The sequence below is a fragment of the Trachypithecus francoisi genome, unplaced genomic scaffold (assembly GCF_009764315.1).
Source record: "Trachypithecus francoisi isolate TF-2019V2 unplaced genomic scaffold, Tfra_2.0 Lachesis_group12, whole genome shotgun sequence".
NCBI lineage: Eukaryota > Metazoa > Chordata > Mammalia > Primates > Cercopithecidae > Trachypithecus > Trachypithecus francoisi.
Genome location: NW_022681457.1, coordinates 92422877 through 92436828, shown reverse-complemented (window position 1 = coordinate 92436828; position 13952 = coordinate 92422877). Strand labels below are relative to the sequence as shown.

The following is a 13952-nucleotide window of genomic DNA, read 5'->3' as shown; positions in this document are numbered from 1 at the left end:
GGGTTTCACCGTGTTAGCCAGTATGGTCTCGATCTCCTGACCTCGTGATCCGCCCGTCTCGGCCTCCCAAAGTGCTGGGATTACAGGCTTGAGCCACCGCGCCCGGCCACCAAGGTTTTTCAAATGGCCTCTCCCCCAATCTTTTTATGATCCCTTCTGTCCTAGGAGAAACCAAGGCTCAGGATGGACTAGGGCAGCTCCAAACCCTTCCAACAAGGAAGGCCCCAGGCGCCTAGGACCGCAAAGAGCAAGTCCCAGAACCATCTTCTCGCCGGAGAGGATTAAAATGGGCCTGGTCGGGCGTCTGTAGTCTCAGCTACTCGGGAGGCTGAGGCAGGAGAATTGTTTGAACCTGGGAGGCGGAGGTTGCAGTGAGCAGAGATCGTGCCATTGCACTCCAGCCTGGGAAACAGCGAGACTTCGTCTCAAAAAATATATGTACTAGGCCGGGCGCGGTGGCTCAAGCCTGTAATCCCAGCACTTTGGGAGGCCGAGACGGGCGGATCACGAGGTCAGGAGATCGAGACATCCTGGCTAACACGGTGAAACCCCGTCTCTACTAAAAATACAAAAAAAACTAGCCGGCGAGGTGGCAGGCGCCTGTAGTCCCAGCTACTCGGGAGGCTGAGGCAGGAGAATGGCGTAAACCTGGGAGGCGGAGCTTGCAGTGAGCTGAGATCTGGCCACTGCACTCCAGTCCGGGCGACAGAGCGAGACTCCGCCTCAAAAAAAAAAAAAAATATATATGTACTAATAAATAAATAAATAATGGGCCTGGTGTGGGTGGCCACTGGCTGTATTCTATGTTACTTGTCGGCCCACCTCTCCCTCCTGTCCCCTACTTCTGTGGGTCGCCGGGGTCCAGCACAGTGATGTGAATTTCACCGGAGAACCAGGAGAGGGTTAGAGAGATGTCGGACAAGGGCAGGGCCCCAGGGGAAAGGCTGCCCAGCAAGAAATGGGAGGAGCGAATTGGCATAGGTTGAAAGGTGGAAGGGCAGGGGCGGCGGCCCCTAGGGCTGTGTCCAAGCGAGGAGGCCGCGGAAGGGAAAGTTATTGGACTGGACAGAGCAGCTGGTGGGCCCGACGGATAGACATACACTGCCAGCCCGGAGTGGAAAGAACAGTTTATGCTGTGCTTTATTAAAATGTGCATCATTTATTTTAAAATGTGCATCATTGTCTCGTGCTCGGCGCATGCGACCTCAGCCTGGTGGCCCGCGGGGGGCCTCGTTCCCGCCCAGCTCCCGCGGAGCCGCAGGGAGCAGGCGCACTCACGTGGCGCGGGCCCGGGGGCTCCCGCCCATGGCCAGGTAGACGTCGATGGGCACATGCAGCAGCGTCAGGCAGTGGCATCCGGGGCAGCGACGAAGCGGCCTGGGGAAAGCGGACCGCGACAGGGGGCGCTGAGGCGGGGGCCCGGCCCATCCTGTGGGGCACATCCAGGAAGTGCACCTGGGTCCCCGGGGGTCCGGACGTGGATGCGGGTACCTGACTGCTGGGGGTGCCAAGTGGGACCGAGGGCGGGGCCGCGGGACGGGCGGAGGGGGTTGGCGCGGGCCTCACCTGACCGGGTTGTGCTCCGTCGCTACCGCCTCCGGGCTGTCCTGGGACTCGGGGGAGGGGGCAGGGCCACGGGAGTCTCCGGCCTCAATGGGGAATCTCCGACCCTGCGGTGGCTCCTGGGCGCTCATGTCCAGGCCCCGGGGCGCTCTGCGCGGGGAGTGGCGGTCAGGCCTCTCCCGGGCCGCCGGGCGCCGCCGCCTCGCGCCCACCCCCTGGGCCGTCCCTCACCTCCCGGAGGCTGAGACCGGTCCCAGGCTGGAAGCAGCTGCCCGAGCCCTGACCGCGGGAGAACGCTCCGGTCCAGGCGGAGCCGGGCAGGTCTCTGCGGCGTGCCCGGACCCGGGCGTCGAGGAGGGCAGCATTGTGACCCGGGCCGCTGCGCGCTGACCTCACAGAACCCGTTCCTCCCACTGGAGAACCCCCAACGGCGCCCCCGGCCGCCCCTGGCACTCAGCGCGGGCCGGAACCGGGGACTGGAGGGATCTGGCCATGGCGCCTGGAGATGGGGTAGCGCAGACCCCAGCCACCCGATGGGGGCGCAGCAGGCCAGGGCAACCCGCCGCGAGGCGGCGTCCACGCCAAGGAGCCCAGCATTCCCGGCCCACACAGACGCCGAGGAGCGCCCTCCCAGACGACTCAGTGCCTGGCGCGGGGGCGGGATCGGCGGTGACTTAATCCGGGCTGGGTTTGGTGGTGGTAGTGAGGGCAGGTAGGGGCACTGCCCATTTTGGCCAAGGGTCACACAGCATTTACATCACAATTGCGCCGGAGTTTAAAAATGTCTGGCCCTATCCCTCCCCACCACCCGCCGCTGTGTCCAGACAATGTTCTAACGCTGGGGGCGGCTGCGGATGAAGTCCTTGGGGAGAAAAGGAGCAGGCCAAAGGCGATGGTGGAGTAGAGCTGCCTCGCAGAGGCAGCATGAGCTGAGAGGGTGATAGGAAGGAGGTGCTAGACAGGATGGAGGACTTTCTGCTCTCCAATGGGTACCAGCTGGGCAAGACCATTGGGGAAGGGACCTACTCAAAAGTCAAAGAAGCATTTTCCAAAAAACACCAAAGAAAAGTGGCAATTAAAGTTATAGACAAGATGGGAGGGCCAGAAGGTGAGCTGGGGCCCCTTGGGAGGGAAGGAGGGAGGGCTGGCTGAAGGCGGTAGGTGCTTCATCCTGTTGAAAAGATCATTCGATCACTCCCTGCTCCCGCTGGCCTGGAACCAAGCAAGCCCGATGGCAGCTCTGGAGTGGGTCAGTGGGTAACAGAGGGATTCTGGGAGTCCAGGAACATTACACCCCCCAAAATGCAAGATTAAAGTGGCATGAGGTGAAGGATCCTCAGAGGCAAAACCTGAGCCAGACTTTCCTTTCCGGCAGGGGAACAGAGACTGGCAGAGGCCACAGCCAGGGCTAGTAGAGAACAGGGGCTGGTGCCAAGGCCTGTGGAGATGGGAAAAAGGAAGACAGGGCTCATGGAAAGAACTATGGGGTCAGGGGACAGCGGCAGGAGGAGCTGGCTCACCAGCCTGTGGACAAATCAGGCCTGATAATTTGTGATTGTGGTTTTGTCTAAAAGCACCTAAAGCACCTTGATATCCAGTCTCACAGACTGCTCAGCAGTCCATGAGGCTGGTGGGAGTGGTTCTTTTGTGAATGATACACTAATGATAAAAATAATACAGAACATTCTTTGCAATGTCCAAGCAGCTAGACACATTTAAGACCATTAAGGGAGCCAAGAAATAAGACCCAGACAAGGTGGGCAGAAGTTGGAAGGCAGGAGACAGGTGTGAGGAGGTGGGCCTTTCTGATCTGCCAGCCCATCTCTCCTCCCCTTACTTCCTCAGAGTTTATCCAGAGATTCCTGCCTCGGGAGCTCCAAATTGTCCGTACCCTGGAACACAAGAACATCATCCAGGTGTATGAGATGCTGGAGTCTGCTGACGGGAAAATCTGCCTGGTGATGGAGCTGGCTGAGGGAGGGGATGTCTTTGACTGCGTGCTGAATGGGGGTCCATTGCCTGAGAGCCGGGCCAAGGCCCTCTTCCGTCAGATGGTTGAGGCCATCTGCTACTGCCATGGCTGTGGCGTGGCCCACCGGGACCTCAAATGCGAGAATGCCTTGTTGCAGGGCTTCAACCTGAAGCTAGCTGACTTTGGCTTTGCCAAGGTGTTGCCCAAGTCGCGCCAGGAGCTGAGCCAGACCTTCTGCGGCAGCACAGCCTATGCCGCCCCTGAGGTGCTACAGGGCATTCCCCATGATAGCAAGAAAGGTGATGTCTGGAGCATGGGTGTGGTCCTGTATGTCATGCTCTGTGCCAGCCTACCTTTTGACGACACAGACATCCCCAAGATGCTGTGGCAGCAGCAGAAGGGGGTGTCCTTCCCCACTCATCTGAGCATCTCGGCCGATTGCCAGGACCTGCTCAAGAGGCTCCTGGAACCCGACATGATCCTCCGGCCTTCAATTGAAGAAGTTAGTTGGCATCCATGGCTAGCAAGCACTTGATAAAAACAATGGCAAGTGCTCCCCAATAAAGTAGGGGGAGAAAGCAAACCCAAAAATCCGCTTCTGAAATGGTGATATGTATTTTACGCCTTAAGTTCACTTATCCTAAAACTTACATCTACCCCAGCCTTACTACTACTCTTTCCTTTTAGAGATCTTCATGGGATCAAAGGGCCTCATTCAGACTTTTTTTTTTTTTTTTTTCCCCTCCTTGCTCTGTCGCCCAGCCTAGAATGCAGTGGCACGATTCCAGCTCACTGCAACTCCACTTCTCAGGTTCAAGCGATTCTCCTGCCTCAGCCTCCTCAGTAGCTGGGATTACAGGCACCTACCACCACGCCTGGCTATTTCTGTATTTTTAGCAGAGATGGGGTTTCATCATGTTGGCCAGGCTGGTCTCGAACTCCTGACCTTAAGGGATCCGCCTGCCTCGGCCTCCCAAAGTGCTGGGATTACAGGCGTGAGCCACCGTGCCTGGCCTGACAAGTGATTTTCATACTAAAGTTAATTAAAATAGACCCCAGAATTATATACAAACGGGGGGAGGAGAGGAGAAAAACGACCAAGAACAACTGAAGCCATTGTTGTTGCAACTTCCTTTCCAAAGAAAAGCAGAGGTGTTGGGAGTGCAGAGATGGCCTCCTGACTCCTTGTCCCAGTGAGAGGCCTATTGGGAGCCCTGTCCTTTTCTCATCCCAAAGGCAAAGCTGAATCTGGGATGAGGACAAGGGATGTCCTCTGGACCCAGGCTATCCCTCTACCCTGTTTCTGGCTCCAAGTGGGAAGCCAGTCCTGCTCTGTACCTGCCAAGGGGACGAAAACAGACCCCACACACCTTCCAGCTTCGGTTGAATCACTTTAATGCTGTTAACGGCAAGTCTGTAAAAGGTTCAGGACAAAGTTCTTTTTTCTTTCTTTTTTAATTATAAAACTAACAGCTGTTAGAATCTTTTTTCTTTTTTTTTTTTCCTTTTTTCTTTTCCAGCTACAAAATACTCTGGGGAGATGCATTATAATTTAAAATATAATATTGCACAAACAACCAAAAAGTTAATTAAACTAAAGAAATAATTACAAAGAGAAAAACCCCATCCCGTCAAAAAAAAGATTCAGCATTCTCTCCAACCCACCCCCTCACTGAAGGTTTGAAGTGGAAGTGACCCCACTCTCTCGGTGTCCCTGACCACGATCCCTTTCACTCACTGGTGAGCACACCAGATTAGGTACAAGAATCACCAGAGCAGCATCGTGAAGCACCAGGCTCTCCAGAGATTCCTGCAGCCCCTTATTCCCCCAGAGGTGCAGCTTTACCAGACTGGAGGGTGAGAGCGCAAAGGCTGGGTCTGTCTTCAGGAAGAAGAGCTTTTGCAGAAGCCTGATGAGAGTTTCAAGTTCACCCCCAGGATAGCCCTTCCAGAAGCAGAAGGGCCGAGGCGGAGAAGCTAGGCTTACCAGAGTTGTAAGTACTCAGCTGTGATCACCGCTCTGTACCGCTGGTAGCTGTTTTGTGTCCTAAGCTACAGGGGAGTTGAGGTGGGTAGCTGGTTGGACAAGGTATCCGGCCAGGCAACACACAGAAGGGCCTCAAGTGGCCCCCTCCCTTCTTGGGGAGGGGAAGAAATGCAAGAGCGAACTCCTGCAGGTGGCACAGCTGGGCTAAGGACTTGGGTGCATCTGACATGAAGAAGCCCTGGGAAGGCATAGGGACAGACCAGCGTGGGCTGGAGGAAAGGAAGGAGGTGGGTCAGGGTTTGGTCTCTGGATTCTGAACCCCAAAGGAGCCTTTCCAGGAATGGAAAATGCCTGGGAAGGGGAGATTCCCAAGAGAGGAGAGGCAAATTTCCCAGAGGTAAGTGCATCTTACCCACTGGGATAGGAACCAAAATGTGTCTGCTGTCCCTGTTTAGCCAAGGGTAGGTGGCGTGGCCCTCCCTGCCTGCTTCTGGTGGACAGTGTGTGTTGTCTCGGCTTCCTCCGAGAGACTGGTGGTTTAGCTTCTGTCTACACAGGCAGAAGGGCTAGAACTATCCCTTGGGACTTCCCAGCAGGAGTCCTCAGGAACAGTGGGTGTTCAGCAGAAAAACACAGGCTCTTCTGGTGACGGGGGATAGATTTCCTCTCCCTTGGGTCATCCTATTGTTGGCACAAGTCAGAGTTCCTGGCTGGGATTTAGAGAGCCCCTTTCCAGGCATGAGCAGAGGCCCAGAGGGCCAGCAGGGAGCCACCAGAATCTGTGCCAGAGCTCTGGTTGGCAAAGGAGATTTGGGGGGACATTCTCAGTCAGAGTCTTCCAGGGCTGGGCTGAGACGAACGAGGGAGGCGAGAGATGCCATGGGTAGGGAGCTGCTCCCTCTGGCTCCCTTACTCCCAGTCCTCCCACTCTACATCTTCCAGCTGCAAATGGGAGGAGGTAATGGAGATCACAAACACATAGTTACTCCTGAGTAAGGCCCAGACCTAACCTCCCCTTGCTGAGCAGAGCCACCTCCCATCCCCTACCCTAGGCCATACTCTGCCCCCTACTGAGAGTGAACCCCCTAGTCTTAAGGAATGTGTTTGAGGGGCAGAGCTGCCCTCTGCTTGAGGGGTGGGCCTGCTGCTCTGATTATTTCAGACCTAAAGGAAACGCTTCCACCAACCAACACTAGATACCACAAGGTGATGGCTGCCTACAGGAACCAAGTCAGCCCCAGTCCTTTAAGGAGAACTTGCCTCCTGCTGAGCAGATAATGCCATGACTCTGAGATGCAGATAACTTAGGAGGCCTGAGCAGATACTTGGCCTTGGACACAAAAGACCAGTGTAATCAAGGGCAAGTTACTTAGCCTTTGGGTGAATGGGGGCCACTCCCCGAGTGGCACTATGTTAAAATCTGTGGTGGCAGTGGCCTACAGGTGCCCACTAGGTCTTCACTAGGGGCACCAACACCCTAATTCCCAGCTCAAGTCTCCCCACAGAACCTTTTCTTGCTTTGTTCCTACTCTTGGCCTGCTGTTGGCTAAGTCCTGGTATAAGAGGTTCTAGAATGCTCAGGTGTATTGCACATCAGGTTTTAAAGGGGGCTGCAAAGACACAAAAAGCCAGCAAGCCTCTGTGGCCTGACAGGGCACTATGGGCCTTCTCTGTCCTGGGTATACTGAGGTAGTCACAAGTGCAAAATATTCCTGTAGATAAAATACTCCCCCAAGGCTTCAGTTTCCCATCATGAAAAAGGAGGCCCTTCACAGGTCTCTCTCATCTGTCCACCTCTTTCTAACAGGCTCATGAGTTACACGATGGAAGGACTCATGTGGTTCTTATGTGACAGTGGAAGTAATGCTGACATGAATCAGATATCTGGGCTGCAGCCTCAGTCCTGTCACTAATTAGCTGGGAGAGCTTTGGACTGTTCCAGCCTCTGAATCTAAATGAGCCACTTTTGATTCTGAGAGGTAGTGAAGAATAACAATACTAAGGCCTCTTTGAGCTGAATAACTGGAATGGGTTTTGTGGGGTTTATCACTAATGTCTCCTGAGTGCCACCATGTCTCAGGCACTAGCCCTAAGGTGTCTACATGGATCACCTCATTACAGCTTGTAAACCAGGTCTTATAATAATCAATTCCATGTTTTAGATGAGGAACCAGGGGCTTAGTAACTTGCCCTTGATCACACTGGTCTTTTGTCTCCAAGGCCAAGTGTATACTCAGACCTCATACCTGGGGACCACAACTCAGGTCAGGCAGGGTTTGATGTCTCTTTTTTTCAAAAATAGATATGGGGTCTCACTATATTGGCCAGGCTGGTATTGAACTCCTGGCCTCAAGCAATCCTCCCACCTTGGCCTCCCAAAGTGTTGGGATTACAGGCATGAGCCACCGTGCCCAGCACAGCATCTGTTTTCTTTTCTTTTCTTTTTTTTTTGAGACGGAGTCTGGCTCTGTCGCCCAGGCTGGAGTGCGGTGGCCGGATCTCAGCTCACTGCAAGCTCCGCCTCCCGGGTTTACGCCATTCTCCTGCCTCCGCCTCCCAAGTAGCTGGGACTACAGGCGCCTGCCTCGTCACCCGGCTAGTTTTTTGTATTCTTTAGTAGACACGGGGTTTCACCGTGTTAGCCAGGGTGGTCTCGATCTCCTGACCTTGTGATCCGCCCATCTCGGCCTCCCAAAGTGCTGGGATTACAGGCTTGAGCCACCGCGCCCGGCCGCATCTGTTTTCTTAAGCAGTTTCTCAGGCAATTTTGATACAGAGCTAAGGTCAAGAACTCTCCCCTCTATCTACCCTGGAACTGAGGGGAAGTGGAGCCTACTGATGACCACTGTTGTGGGTCTGAGCAGGAAGCTCCAGCTCCTTTCCCACAACCTGTCACCTCAGACAGGAGCAGTGACCCTCCTGAGGGGACAGCTGGGCTGGCTGGGGAGAGTTCTCACACCCAGGACCATTAGGCTCGCGTCCCTCTGACCCACCAGGCCCACTCACCTCCCCGGAGGCATCCACTTTGGAAAGTGCCATCTGCACTTCCTCTTCGGTCATGTCCAAGTCAAAGTCTTTCTCCCAGTCCTCACTGATGTCCGTGCTTGAGCCTGGAACCAGGAGCCACGGTGTGAAAAGCAGGAGGAGGCAGGGAAGGGGCACTTGAAGAGAGTGTAGCTGGGGAGATAGCACGCTTTAAAAGGGTCTCACAAATACACAAGTCTTTACATTCTGTGTTCACTCTGGCACAGCAATCCCACTTTTTTGTTTTGTTTTGTTTTCTTAGATGGAGTCTCGCTCTGTCGCCCAGGCTGGAGTGCAGTGGTGCGATCTTGGCCCACTGCAACCTCCGTTTCCCAGGTTCAAGCAATTCTCCTGCCTCAGCCTCCCAAGTAGCTAGAACTACAGGAGCACGACCCCATGCCCGGCTAATTTTTGTATTTTTAGTAGAGACAGGGTTTCACCATGTTGGCCAGGCTGGTTTCAAACTCCTGACCTCAATGATCCGCCCGCCTCGGCCTCCCAAAGTGCTGCCACAGCAGGCGTGAGCCACAGCGCCTGGTCCCCACTTTTAAGAATAACAGGCGTGAGCCACAGCGCCTGGTCCCCACTTTTAAGAATCTATTCTAAGGAAAAATCCCGGATTCAGTCAGGAATTTAGCAGAGTGTTCACTGCAGTGCTGTCATAGTGATGGAAACCTAGAAACAATCTGAAAGTCCACTAACAGGGAGTTAGACAAGTAAATAGTGAGTTACATGATGGAACACTGTAGGCTGTCAGAGGTTAGGCTGGAGAAGAACTTCACATCCATGCCAAACAGCCTTAAACTATTACCTCAGAAAAAGCAGGCTACTAAAGAGTGGAAAAGCACTGTGGCTCAGAGGCTCCAAGAGAGTCACAGAACTCTTCCAGAGGAAATAAACAGTGAACTGAGACCTTGTCTCTAGAAAAAAATTTAAAAATTAGCCAGGCATGGTAGTGCACACCTGAGGAGTCCCAGCTACTCAGGAGGCTGAGGTGTGATGATCACTTGAGCCCAGTTCAAGGCTGCAGTGAGCTATGATCATGCCACTGGTGACAGTGCAAAACCCTGTCTCTAAACATAACAAAAACCTCCTCCCAAACCCCAAAACAGTGAACCTCTTCCTCCTCACTCCATTCTGCCCACACTAATTCTGTTCCTCCAGAAACACACCAGGTGCATTCCCAACTTAGGGCTTTTGCATGGGCTGTTCCCTGCACCTGGAACTCGTCGCCTCAGATACCCACAAGACCAACTTGTCACCTTTTTTTTTTTTTTTTGAGACAGAGTCTCGCTCTGTCATCCAGGCTGGAGTGCAGTGGCACAATCTCAGCTCACTGCAACCTCTGCCTCCCGGGTTCAAGAGATTCTCTTGCCTCAGCCTCCTGAGTAGCTGGGATTACAAACGCACCTGCCACCACGTCCAGCTAATTTTGTATTTTGTATTTATTTATTTATTTTTGAAACAGTCTCACTCTGTCGCCTAGGCTGGAGTGCAGTGGTGCGATCACTGCAACCTCCGCCTCACAGGTTCAAGTGATTCTCCTGCCTCAGCCTCCTGAGTAGCTGAGATTACAGGTGCGCACCACCATGTCTGGCTAACTTTTGTATTTTTAGTAGAAACAGGGTTTCACCATGTTCGCCAGGCTGGTCTCAAACTCCTGACCTTAGCTGATCCGCCCGCTTCGACCTCCCAAAGTACTGGGATTACAGACGAGAGCCACCACGCCTGGCTCTGGATTGATCTTTTTTCCACTGTAGTGATCACTTCTAACATATTACATAATCAGACTTAATATGTTTATTGTCTATTAATAGAGGAGTTAGAATATGAGCCCTGTGAGGGCAGGGATCTTTTGTTTTGTTGGCACTCAATAGTCACAGACCCTTTCTGTAAACCAGGGGTTGGCAAACTATGGCCCATGGATCAAATCCAGCCATGTCACATCATTTGTTTACATACTGTCTATGGCTGCTTTCATACTGTAAGAGCAGAGATCAGTAATTTCAACTGCATGGCCCAAAAAGCCTAAAATATTTATGGTCTGGTCCTACACAGAAAAAGTTTACCACCCCCTGCTCTATGTGATTCTGATGCCTCTCTGTACTATTTCACGATCATTGCTCTAAACATTCATATTTGGCTATGACTTCTTATAGGCAATATTAAAAGTGTATATATAAAAGTTATTAAGAAGCAAACTACACAAATAGTTCCTTTCAATAAAGCACGTACAGTATGATTCCAGCTTTAAAATGTGCCCACAGGCCAGGCGTGGTGGCTCAAGCCTGTAATCCCAGCACTTTGGGAGGCTGAGGCGGGCAGATCACAAGGTCAGGAGATCGAGACCATCCTGGCTAACTCGGTGAAACCTCATCTCTACTAAAAAATACAAAAAACTAGCCGGGCGAGGTGGCGGGTGCCTGTAGTCCCAGCTACTCGGGAGGCTGAGGTAGGAGAATGGCATAAACCTGGGAGGCAGAGCTTGCAGTGAGCTGAGATCCAGCCACTGCACTCCAGCCTGGGTGACAGAGCGAGACTCCATCTCAAAAAAAAAAAAAGCGCCCACAGATGCATGTACAGATGCATGTACACAGGCAGAAGAGATGAGCAAGATATCCAAATACACTAGCAAAGTTACCTCTAGGTGATGAGGTCATGGGGTGATTTTTCTTAATTTTTTTCCAAAAATGAACACATATTACTTTGTAATCTTTTTTTTTTTTTCTTTTTGAGACGGAGTCTTGCTCTGTTGCCCAGGCTGGAATGCAGTGGCACGATCCCGGCTCACTGCAAGCTCTGCCTCCTGGGTCCATGCCATTCTCCTGCCTCAGCCTCCCAAGTAGCTGGGACTACAGGCGCCCACCACCACGCCTGGCTAATTTTTTGTATTTTAGTAGAGACGGGGTTTCACCGTGTTAGCCAGGATGGTCTTGATCTCCTGACCTCGTGATCCGCCCACCTTGGCTTCCCAAAGTGCTGGGATTACAGGCGTGAGCCACTACGCCCGGCCTGTAATCTTTTTTTTAAGTACCTTTAAAAAGACTGGGTCCCTCATCCTCCAATGGCATGACCAGTAAACATCTTCATTTCTTCTTCTCTGACTACTCCTCACCAGATGCCTTGGTGCTCGGTGCTGAGACCTATCCCTCGGCCCCGTTCCCACATTCCTTATATGGTTTCCTGCATCATTCTCTCTTCCAGCCAGAGCATGGTCTCTGGGGCCAGGCAGACCTGGGTTGAATACCTACTCCTTCACTGTGTAGTCTTGGGCAAATCATTGTGGGCTTCAGTCTATTTATAAAATATGGATAAAAGCACCCTCTGCAAAGAACCACTGGAGAAGCTTATTAGAATGCAGACTTCTACCCTGCCCACCCCCGATCCCAACAAAGACTCAGCAGGTCTAGCTGGTGGCTGGGAAGGCTGCATTGTAAGTTGTAAGCAGGTACCTGTGTCATTCTGTGTAGACCTGGGCCTGCACTTTGAGAAACAATGGTGTTAGAATTAGAGGTATGAATATAAAGTGCCTATTACGTATATACACATGGCTATGTAATGAATGGTGCTGCCTTTCTTCTAAGGGCCTTGTCTCAGAGTTAAGTCATTCTGTACAAGGTACCTCAGCAAGTCAGGGCAGCCAAGACCCAGTTCTTCTGACTCTGCACCTACATCTCTCTGTGCCTTCAGGACACTTAGGTGACATTCATCTGGCTGTCACCACAGGCTTCCTGTGAGTTAGCCAGACTCTTGGTTGCTTCCTCACTTCAGGGCTTTGTCTGTGGCCATGACAGCTTTCCCTAACCTCAGGCTGCCCTCTAGGGACTTGAAACCGTCTCTTCAGGCTTAAATGCTACGGCAGACCCTTTCAGGGGTAGAGAACAGAGTATCCACTAACATTTCTGGAATATTCCACGTCTACCTCTTGGGTAGGTATTAACAGTCCCTGTATACAGATAAGGAAACGAAGGCTTCAGGTGGCACAGGGAGATGTGAAGCTGGGCTCTCTCTGCCATCTGCCTCCTTCCACCATCCTGTCCTGTCACTGTCACTAAGACCTCTATCACAATGTGCACGTGGCAGAGAGCTGACCTGTGCTACAATTGAAGACTTCAGGATGGAGTTCTACTGGTTTGGTTTTGAAAATGGAAGTTTTGGCCGGGCGCGGTGGCTCAAGCCTGTAATCCCAGCACTTTGGGAGGCCGAGATGGGCGGATCACGAGGTCAGGAGATCGAGACCATCCTGGCTAACACGGTGAAACCCCATCTCTACTAAAAATACAAAAACGAGCCGGGCGAGGTGGCGGGCGCCTGTAGTCCCAGCTACTCAGGAGGCTGAGGCAGGAGAATGGCGTGAACCTGGGAGGCGGAGCTTGCAGTGAGCTGAGATCTGGCCACTGCACTCCAGTCCGGGCGACAGAGCGAGACTCCACCTCAAAAAAAAAAAAAAAGAAGTCCAGTCTCTCAGAACAGACGAATCCTGTGATAAAATGTAGGTGGGAAGCAGCTCTGCAATGACAGGAATCACCCTGGGACCCAGTAAAACCCTTTGGCTAGGGCACCCTAAGAGACTCTGCTGAACCCAGAGACCAAGCCTTATGTCACCCTAGGAAGTGGGCCCAAGAGGAAAAAGGAGTCACTGGCTTCCTCCCACCTGACTACAGTTGTTTCTGGTGGGTCTTCTGTAGCACATCCTCAGCCTCTCCTTTCACAGGCCCCAAGGGCAGTAGAGGCAGCCTAGCACAGTGGTTAAGAGCTTATGTTTACCTTTCCTATAATTTCAATTCCATCCAGTCTCCAACCACTACTAATTTTTTCTGATTACCCTCTGCAGCCCAGCTCCAAATGAAACCTATAATTTGTAACCCTCCAACTGTTTCCCTATCCCTCATTCTCTCCCTAACTCAGCTCATATTCTTTTTTTAGTAGAGACACGGTTTCACCGTGTTAGCCAAGATGGTCTCGATCTCCTGACCTCGTGATCCACCCGTCTCGGCCTCCCAAAGTGTTGGGATTACAGGCTTGAGCCACCGCGCCCGGCCACTCAGCTCATATTCTATAAGCCATCATTCTTATCACTTCTTGCATATACTTTCTTTTTGTTCCTTTTTATTTTTTTGAGACAAGGTCTCAGCTCTGTCACCCAGGCTGGAGGGCAGTTTAGCGATCTCAACTTACTGCAGCCTCAACCTCCCCACTCAGGTGATTCTCCCACCTCAGCCTCCCGAGTAGCTGGGACGACAGGCATGTGCCACCACATCTGGCTAATTTTTTGTATTTTCTGTAGAGATGGGGTTTCACCACAATGCCAGGGCTAGTCTTGAACGCCTGGGCTCAAGCAGTCCATCTGCCTCAGCCTCCCTTAAGTACTGCAATTATAGGCATGAGCCACCAGGCCCAGCGGAC

At 52.5% G+C, this 13952-nt stretch overlaps 3 protein-coding genes across 9 annotated transcripts in view; 1 reads left to right on the top strand and 2 right to left on the bottom strand.

Annotated features, from left to right (window-relative positions):
- Positions 1-1115: 1115 nt before the first annotated feature.
- On the bottom strand, positions 1116-2080 carry FAM229A (family with sequence similarity 229 member A). The gene is made up of 3 exons (XM_033227291.1): positions 1795-2080; positions 1567-1713; positions 1116-1377 (listed from the first exon to the last, which is right to left on the bottom strand). The coding sequence occupies exons 1-3, from the start codon at positions 1926-1928 to the stop codon at positions 1275-1277; spliced, it is 384 nt and encodes a 127-aa protein (XP_033083182.1). The 5' UTR covers positions 1929-2080; the 3' UTR covers positions 1116-1274.
- The window catches only part of BSDC1 (BSD domain containing 1), a 36096-nt gene continuing 23259 nt past the window's right edge, over positions 1116-13952 (bottom strand). For 2 of the 7 annotated variants that reach the window (XM_033227287.1, XM_033227284.1), the window contains exons 10-13: positions 8529-8632; positions 3889-6464; positions 1567-3455; positions 1116-1377 (exon numbers count right to left, since the gene is read on the bottom strand). In XM_033227287.1, the coding sequence (XP_033083178.1) occupies positions 6432-6464; positions 8529-8632 (137 nt within the window). In that variant the 3' untranslated portion in view covers positions 1116-1377; positions 1567-3455; positions 3889-6431. Of the gene's footprint in view, positions 1378-1566; positions 3456-3888; positions 6465-8224; positions 8633-13952 lie in introns of those variants that run through there. The other 5 variants (XM_033227282.1, XM_033227288.1, XM_033227285.1 and 2 more) reach the window with 4 other exon arrangements.
- On the top strand, positions 2034-5486 carry TSSK3 (testis specific serine kinase 3). Its single transcript, XM_033227290.1, has 2 exons — positions 2034-2671; positions 3409-5486. The coding sequence occupies exons 1-2, from the start codon at positions 2527-2529 to the stop codon at positions 4068-4070; spliced, it is 807 nt and encodes a 268-aa protein (XP_033083181.1). The 5' UTR covers positions 2034-2526; the 3' UTR covers positions 4071-5486.